The sequence below is a fragment of the Neomonachus schauinslandi genome, chromosome 1, assembly GCF_002201575.2.
Source record: "Neomonachus schauinslandi chromosome 1, ASM220157v2, whole genome shotgun sequence".
In the NCBI taxonomy this organism is placed as follows: Eukaryota; Metazoa; Chordata; class Mammalia; order Carnivora; family Phocidae; genus Neomonachus; species Neomonachus schauinslandi.
This window is the reverse complement of record NC_058403.1, coordinates 204,934,258-204,943,118: the sequence shown is the minus strand read 5'-3', so window position 1 is coordinate 204,943,118 and position 8,861 is coordinate 204,934,258. Positions and strand designations below refer to the sequence as shown.

The 8,861-nt window shown below is 61.1% G+C and overlaps 1 protein-coding gene across 2 annotated transcripts in view; it reads right to left on the bottom strand.

The window, feature by feature from the left end:
* Positions 1-7,060, bottom strand: part of ADGRL1 (adhesion G protein-coupled receptor L1) — a 29,029-nt gene extending 21,969 nt beyond the window's left edge. For both annotated transcript variants that reach the window (XM_044911267.1, XM_021705447.1), the window contains exons 1-3: positions 6,960-7,060; positions 3,588-3,801; positions 135-244 (exon numbers count right to left, since the gene is read on the bottom strand). In XM_044911267.1, coding sequence (XP_044767202.1) covers positions 135-244; positions 3,588-3,801; positions 6,960-7,029 — 394 coding nt within the window. In that variant the 5' untranslated portion in view covers positions 7,030-7,060. The remainder of the gene's footprint in view (positions 1-134; positions 245-3,587; positions 3,802-6,959) is intronic.
* Positions 7,061-8,861: the final 1,801 nt, after the last annotated feature.

Sequence of the window (8,861 nt, the reverse complement as noted above, 5' to 3'; positions counted from 1 at the left end):
TGGTCCTAACTTGGCCCTGTCTATGTGTGTGTGTGTGTGTGTGTGTGTGTGTGTGTAAGGTCAAGGTGTCTCCTCCTCGCTTGCTTCTGGGAGGGGGAAGGGCCCGTGTCCGCACGAGGAACAAGATGACTCACTGTAGGGGACACAGTCGTACTGCACCTCCAGGTACTTGTAGGTCCCAGGACAGGGGTCGGGAAAGGCGTCAGAGCCAGCAACCACCACGCACTGGGTGCGGTTGTTACACCTGCAGAGAAGACACGAGGAGCTGGGAAAAGACCGGCCTAGAACTGGGGGGTGGGGGCGGACATTCAGGGTCAGGAGAGGAATGAGCACTCCCAAATGGAGACGGAACTGGGGCGACCAAGGCCAGGGGCCTTGTGGGGGCATCATCTTCTGTGTCCTGCCTGCTCTCTTTCGCACCAGCCAGGCTTCGACTCTGGACCCCGGCCAGGCAGCAAGCTCAGGGCTGGGCCAGAGACTCTGCCCCATAAACTGTGTTCCCAGCTCCCCGGCCTCACAGCCCATCTGCATGTCACTGATGCCATCGCGTCCTTGGCATCTGTCCTAAATGGGCTGGAAAGCCCCTCGCCGTTCATTGAAGAGTAAGACACGAAGGCGTGTGTACAAGGCGGTGTCTTAGCCAACATGCTGCTAATGGGATGCTCACGGTGCCCGTGTGTGTCTCTCCCCCCCGCCCCCGGCCGGGCCTTAGATGGGTCCCGCGCTCTGGGTGGAGCTGCTGCGAGGATCTGCAGTGAGGACGGGGCAGTCTCTTCCCCTCACGCCCAAGCCATTCTCACTCCCCCACCGGGGACTCGGAGTCCCCACCAACTTCTAGGAGCCTGGCTAACATATAAACGGAGGCCTACATACGAACAAAAAGATGTTTCTCCTCTGCCGTCTGTCTCTCCGATCGAGGGCTCTGGGCCCTAGCACAGGGCCAGGACGTTAGTTAACGAGGGTTTGCTCCTACCCGCCCACCTCAACCCCCTTCTTTAAAACCTCAGCCCTGGCCTCTGAAGGTGAAGCAGAGAGTTGCCTATGACCCAGCAGCTGCATCCCTAGCTTTGTTCGCCAAGGACCCAGAAGCAGGGGCTCAAACAACTGCTCGTTCGTGAATGTTCTCTGCGACGTCATTTACACAGTTGCCAAAAGGTGGGGACAACCCAAGTGTCCACTGACAGAGGAATGGCTAAGCAGTGTGGTCCGTCCACACCGTGGAATATTATTTGGCCATCAGAAGGAAAGCTCTGATGGGCCACAGCATGGGCAAGCCCCGAAGACACCGTGGAGCAAGAGAAGTCAGGCAGAGAAGGCCCCGTTTCATGATCCTATCCGTACGAAATGTCTGCGGCGGGCCGGGCCGCAGCGACAGAAAGCAGATTAGTGGCTGCCCAGGGCTGGGGGAGGGGAGGGTGGGGGTCACAGCTCACGGGGATGGCATTTCCCGTCGGGAAGATGGAAATGTTCTGGAACTAGAGAGAGGTGGTGGTTGCGCCACGTTGCGAATGTACTAACTACCGCTGAATCGTTCGCTTTAAAATGACGCATGTGTTATGTGACTGTCACCTCAACATCCAGAAGAGACAAGGGCTGGACACCGCGCGTCCCAGCCTCCCCTGCAGCTGACTACTCGTGACCGAGTTCCGGCCAGGGAGGTGGGAATGGGCCCGAGGTGGCCTTTAAAAGGGCTGGGTGCGGGAGCCCCCGAGAGAGGGAAGCGAGGGCTGAGGGTCTCTCCCTCCGATCTGGTTTAAGGTCACTCTGCCTATTCTGGGGTGTCTCCGTCAGAGCAGCAGGGCTGTACCCCAACTAACATGAAGAGCCTCGCCTCCAGGCTTTAAGGTGGCAGAGCGGCGGCCTCTCACTCCCTGGGCCCCTGGAACCACACTGTTCAGCATTCCCCCTTTTGGGACCGAGAACCCACGAATGCCAGAGCCGAGCCAGTTGCTGTGCTGGCCGCTGGGAGACCGTGGCATACCCTGCAGACCCCGAGGCCGGGGCTGAAGGCATGAGGTGGGCAGGGAGAAAGCTGGAGACAGGAGGTGGGAGGAAGGGGAGTCCCAAGGGGGACGGGGCACAGCCTAAGCAAAGGCCGGGAAGCTGGATTAGGGGCTCTCATGCAGGGGTGTCAGACAGGGAAGGGGGAGGAGGGCGAGGACTGCTGGAGGGGCGCATGTTTGAGGGAGAAAAGGTGGGGGACAGGGAACGAGGTGGCTCCAACTTGGCCCACTGGTCTGAGCCACCTGACCACACCCTGCCCAAAACTCTCTGGACGTTCTCCGTGACCCTGCCCAGTGCCTTATTCTAGAATCCTCTGCCAGCATTCAAGGAGCTGCAGAGCTTGCTCCAGCCCTCCTCTCCTTCTTCCGTTCTACGCTCTGGGTCCTGGAGGGAACCTTGCCCTCTCTCGGGCGTTTAGCAAAAACTCAGTGAGTGCCTGCTGTGCATCTGGCGGGGGACCAGCGCCCTGTCCCCATGGGGCTGATGGCCCCGAGAGGAAAGACAAACATGATAAAGAGGCAAAATATTCCACAGAACTGTGGATGGTAATCAGGGCTAGAAGATAAAGCAGGGAAGGGGCTAGGATGTCGGGGTGGGGGGGCTGCGATTTTAGAGACGGTGGTCAGACAGGCCTTGCTGAGAGAATAGTCAGGTAAGAAGATCCACGGGCAAGGGAAGGGGTGAGCCATGTGGGTGTCGGGGAATAGCATTCCAGACAGGGGGAACGGCCGGTGCAAAGACCCAGAGGAGGCCGTGGCGGACGATGGCGGCTGGAGCCGGCTGAGTGGGGGGGGAGCGTGGAGACGGGGAGGCCAGGAGCAGAGCACAGGGCAGAGCGTGCGCGTGCGGGGCCTTGTGGGCCTAGGGGAGATAGGCTTTTGCTCTGAGTGAGGTGGGTGCCCCTCAGGTGTTCACAGGCACCCCCTGGCTGCTGTGTGGGGGACAGCCCGAGGCAGGCAAGTCGGGGCAGGAGACAGTGCGGCAAGCCCGGGGGGTGGCGGCGCCAGGGGCGGTTAAATCTGGGTGCACCGCGGAGGAGGAGCTGACCAGCTCTGAGTGGCCGGCGGTGGGTGTGAGGAAGGCTTTTGCAGCTTCACACGCGCGGTCCCTCTGCCTGGCATCCCCCCCCATTCACACACACAGCCTCGCACACTCAGGCACTCACTTTTTCTCTCACGCTCATGTGCACTTCTGTCACCTGTGTTCAGACGTCACCTGCTCCGGGAAGCCTGCGTGACCTCTGGGCTCTCCCTCAGCTCCCGTGACACTTTCCCCCTGTCCTGCTAATTGCTTTTACACTGTGAGACCTCCACGCCCTCCCCCACGAATCCTGGGACGAGCTTCTGGAGGTGCCTAGTGGGTGCGGGCTGCCGGGGAAGAGGGGCTGGGTCTTCCCGGCTGTGTGCATGGGACCTGGCGCCTAGCGGGTGCTCAGGAAACAGGGGCCGGACGCCTAGAAGGAAGGCGGAGGGGGAACAGGGTGCCCGGGCCAGGGGCCGCGTGGAGGACGGGCATTTACCCAGGGCCCCCAGGAACCGCCTGCAGCCCTCCTCCCAGGAGCCCGGTGGGTTGGGGCCCCTCACCTCTGTGACATGATCTTGAAGGCGTCGGGCAGGTAGCACTGCACGTTCTCCATCTGGAAAGGGTCGGCGTCACAGATCTTGTCATCTGTGCGCCCATAGTTGGCGTTCTCCACCATAATGACGTCGCTGCCTGGGCACCGCAGCTCGATGGGGTAGCCTTCGCACGCCAGCTCCCGGCGCATCAGCCCGAACGGGAGCCCGGCCCGGCTCAGGCCTACGGGGAGGGAAGACCCCGCTGAGGAGAAGCCCCCTCCAGCTTGGCTGTACCCAGGACGTGGGCTATACGGACCTCCGTTCTTTCATCTGTCAAATGGGCTTCTCGGTGTGCCCACCTGTGCGGTCAGGTCTTTGCCCTCGGCTCCTGGGAGGTGCCTCTAAGCACTGGGGGTGTCCTGCCCGATGAGCGTCTTTGTCTACCTGGGGGCCTCGGGCCAGGCCAGATGGCCTATACTCCTGTGATGGGTTGAACTGTGTCCTCCCCACCTCAAATTCATATGCTGAAGTTCCAATCCCTCGCACCTCAGAGCAGGACCAAATTTGAAACAGAGGTGATCAAGTTGAAATGAGGCCGTTAGGGTAGGCCCTAATCCAGTATGACCAATGTCCCATAAAAAGGGGAAATTTGGACACAGAGACACACACAAAGGGAAGACGGTGTGGAGACACAGGGAAAGATGGCCAGCTGCAAGCCCAGGAGAGGGCCTGGAACAGCAGCTTCCCTCATGGCCCTCAGAAGGAGCCGACCCTGCTGACCCCTTGGTCTTGAACTCCCAGCCCCTAGACCTGTAGGGCAATACAATTCTGTTGTCGAAGGCCCCCAGCCTGTGGTCCTTTGTTACAGCGGCCCTAGCAACTGAGCACACCAACGATGAGAGTAGGAGCTTTTGGGTATCAGCTGACCTCCAGAAGGGCTGGGGACTGAGGTCAGTCATGTGGGTGGTCACCCGTGTCTACTCTGGACCCCGAGGCTCAGGGGAGCGTCCCGGGTTGGCAGCGCACCACGCATGCGGTCACACACCTGTCCCCTCGGCTGACGTTATCTGTAACCGTTCACCGTACTGACCTGTCCCCGTGAGTATAACAGCATTTGGGAATTCTGGGAATGCTTCTAGGGAATCATCAAATCTGAGGGTGGTCTAAAGGACTCCCGAACTTGTAACTGGTGTCAGAGGGGAGAGTGGTCTGGGGTACTTCTCTAACTTCACACCACCCCATGCAAGGGGGAGAGACGGCTCGGGAGGAAACGCTCTCAGGCCCCAGCGCCTGGCCTGGCCTCTCCTCAGCCGACACGCCTGGCACATCCGTGGGGCCAGAGCTTCTCAGTGGGGCCTGGGGGTCGGCAGCACTGGCAGCACGCGGCTCCCCACCCCCAGGCCTGCTGACTCAGGATCTCCAGGGGGAGGCCAGGCGCCTCGGACCTGCGTGCCCACCCACGTTTCTGACGCGCACTCGGCTTGAACAGCCAGCTCTAGCCTCCTCGGGCCTCCGTCCCCAGTGTACGATCAGCACGGACAGCCCAGGGCTCCGCGTCGAGGAGTCCACGCGCTACAGAACGTTCCCAAAGAAAGCCCCGGGCATGGCGCCCTGTGTGGTGAGGGTCAGTGTGACGATGAAGAACACGCCCGGTGGGGTTGCCTGGTCACACGTCAGCCCCCCTCCCATGCCGTGTGAGGACCGACAGCTCCGGCTCTGGAGCCAGACGGCCAGGGTTTAAACCCCCCACCAGCGGCCTCGTCCGGTAGCCGACCACCCCTGTGGCCCCGGTTCCTTCTCCCAGGAGCTGCCGCTCCCACCTCACAGCACCGGGACGGCTGCAGCGGGCGCGAGGGCCCCCCCACAGTTACATCTGGACAAAGGCCTAACGGGGACAGTGAGGTGAGGGGAGCTGAGTCCACTATCATTAAGGTTATCGAGGGGCGCCGGGGGGGGCTCAGGGGGCTAAGCGTCTGCCTTCGGCTCAGGTCATGATCTCGGGATTCTGGGATCGAGCCCCGTGTTGGGCTCTGCGCTCAGTGGGGAGTCTGCTTGAGATTCTCTCCCTCTCCCGCTCGTGCTCCCTCTTTCTCTCTCCAATAAATAAATAAAATCTTAAAAAAAAAAGATTGAGGCAGCCAGTCTCTACAGGACAGAGTGGGCTCCGCGTGGTCCACAGCTGCCGGGTCAGCCACCTTCTTAGACGCTGGTCCCAGCCAGGCCTCGCAGGGTGCTGGCGGGGGAGTGGGGACACGCAGAGGGACTCACAGGCTCCGATGTGCGGACTGTGGCTTGTGGGTACAGAGAAGTAGGGGTGCCCTAGGGCAGCAGTGCCAAGCAGACCCCTTTCAGAGATCTGCTCCCTCCACTATAAGGTGGGGGGCCCCAGGGGGATGGCAGCTAGGCCCCGGGGGTTTTTTGGGGTGAGTTGAGTCTCACTTGGGGGAAAGTATTACATGTGTTCCTCTAACACCATCTGCTTCCACAGCTAATTTTAGTCCTTCCCGGGCCTGGGAGGGAGGCCGGGGGTGGAGGGCTGGCTCAGATGGGTCTGGGGGTGGAAGTGGCCCCTCCCGGCCCAGCTGGGGCAGTGGGACAGGACCTGGATGGGCAGAGAACGTGGGCACTGGGGGAGCAGAAGGCGTCAGCTGCCCAGGCTCCCCCGGGGCCTGACGGAGCAATGCCCCCTCCACCTCTGTGGCTTTCGGGAGTATTGGGCTAGCGAAGGGACACTGGGGAGCAGAGTCCCCCAACAGTGCTCTCCAGACAGAGCTGGGGGGTGCCGGCTGGGGGCATGCCCAGGGCTAGGGGCAAGGCCAGCAGGCCCCTTCTTTCTGCCTGTCCTCTTGCCCTGCCCTTGCCCCCGCCTGGGCCCGTCGCAGGGACCATAATTGAGTGATTGGTGGAGGTGGGCGGGCAGGCTTGGGGCACTAATTGTTGCATGTACAGGATCCTGGGGCCGGCATAGGGCCGAGCCGCGTAATTAGTTGTTTTTAAATAAACGTCAGCGGGCATGCTTTAATTAAGCCTTCTTCCCAGCGAGAGCCTCAGAGATGTAATCACAGAGAAAGACACACACATAAGACAGGGGAGTATCGCTCACCGGGAAGGCCGATCCTGGTCCCAGGAGGCCACAGCCCGCATCCCAGGCTCCAGGACCCCTGGCAGGATGGGCCCTGCTGCCCCGGGTGTTGGGGGTGAGGGGCTGGTCCAGGGACCCCTCAGTGGTGCTGGGAGGTGCGATTACCAAGTCTTCTTCTGGCTTGGTTCCGCCGCGGCCTGGGGCGAGCTGGGGACTGCGGTTCTTCACCAAGTGCATGGGAGGTATTTCAACATTTTCTCTGCCCTCCCAGCTGCATTTTGGAGGCACGGCTCCTCTCCAGCCCCAGCAGCACCTACCTTGGGTGGCCGAAGTGACCAGGACGGCGGTGATGCAGAGACTCCAGAGCACTGCGGCCAGGCGGGCCATGGCGGTGGCCAGGGGCGTGTTCGGGGCGCTCAGTGTCCTGTGCCGGGGGCCTTGCCCCGCATCAGCAGGTGGGCGCCACGGCCTGGCCCACCAGCCTGGGGAGAACAGGGAGAGTGAGGCGGGGGCAGGGCCCCAGCAGGCCCAGGAGGAGAGGCATTTGGGCAGGTCCCCTCTCCTCCTCCTGGTGGCTGAGGGCTTATCCCCGAGAGGGGCCAGTCAAGGTACCTCCCCCCGAGCCAGCTGTATGGGACTGAAGCCGCACCCTGGCTGCCCCTCCAGGCCCTCTGGCCTACACTGCCAACTCCCACCCCCAGCTGGCAGACAGACCCACCCATCTGGGCACGTTGGACCAAAGGGGACCTCCTGGAAGCTCCTCCCGTGGTCTCACAGCGCCTCCTCGGGTAGCAGGGGCAGCTCACCAGGATGTCATGGCTGTGAAGGGCCTGCCCGCATCCAGGCAGGCCTCAGACCCTCTCTCACGAGAGATAAAGGCCTTCTGGAAGCCTCTTCTCCATCCCCAAATCCCAACCCTGCCCACTTGTCTCCCTGACCTGGCTTCCTCACCCAGCACTGCGGGGCGGGGGTGTCCAGGCATCCTGGCCTTGAACTGGCAGCCTCCCAGTCTTGGGCAGGAGTCCAGGCCCCGCCCCCAGCCCTTGCTTCCTGTGTCTCCCTCTCTGGTAGCTAATTAGAATCCAGCTGGCTGGCGCCACAGATCAGGGACCAGGGACAACTGAGTCCCCTCCTTCCCCTCTGGGGGGACCCTCGAGGTAAGCTGGAGACAGGCAGGCGGGGGTAAGGGAGGGGTGTGCGGTCCCCTAGGGGGCCGGGATGGGGGACTGGCATTGTGTGCTCTCCCCTGCAATCCTCCCACCCATCTGCCCGTCCCTGGGCACTGCAACTCCGCGGGCACAGGGCTCCGTGCTGGCCCATTTCCTCCCCTCTCAGCTGCTCCTCCCTTCTCCCTTCCGGTCTCCCCTGGATGCTCTCTGCGTTGCAAATCCAGATCTCTGCCCCCGGCCCTTTGCTTTATCTGCCCCGCGGTTCTCAAGAGTGGCCCTGACCCAGTGGCGCCAGCATGGCCATGAACTTCTGCAAACACACATTCTCTGGGGAGGGCCAGCATCTGGGTTTTTACCGGCCCTCCAGAGTATGAACACCCACTTACTCGGTCTTCCCTCGCCGCCACCCCAGTCTGTCCCATAGTTTCAATGCCATTAACCAACAAATACCTTCCGTATCTCTTATTTTCTGTTTGGAATCTCTCAACAGAGCCCCGAATTACTGTTTTTCCTCCACCAAACGAAAGCCTATCCACCAGCCCCATCAGCTCCCTGATCCCATTTCTGCTCAGGCCACTCTTGCCTCCTGCTATTCCTTGACCACACCAGCCCCTGCCCCAGGGCCTTTGCACTTGCCAGTTCCTCCACGTGTATCTTCTGCCCACCAGTTACCCACAAGGCTGCTCCCCCTCGCCTCCTTTAGGCCTTTGTTCAAATGTAACTATTTAGGGGCGCCTGGGTGGCTCAGTTGGTTAAGCATCTGCCTTAGGCTCAGGTCATGATCCCAGAGTCCTGGGATGGAGTCCCGAGTCGGGCTCCTTGCTCAGCAGGGAGCCTGCTTGCTTCTCCCTCTCCTTCCGCCCCCCCCGCCCCGCTCATGCTCTCTCTCTCTCTCAAATAAATAAAAATCTTAAAAAAAAGAGTAGTTATTTATTTCTTGTATGGAATGGCCCCTGCACAGATACAGATCACTGGATTGCTTTGCTCACAGCTAGCCCCAGCTTCTAGAACAGGCCTGGCACACAGCAATGTGTTTGTTGAATCTCAGAC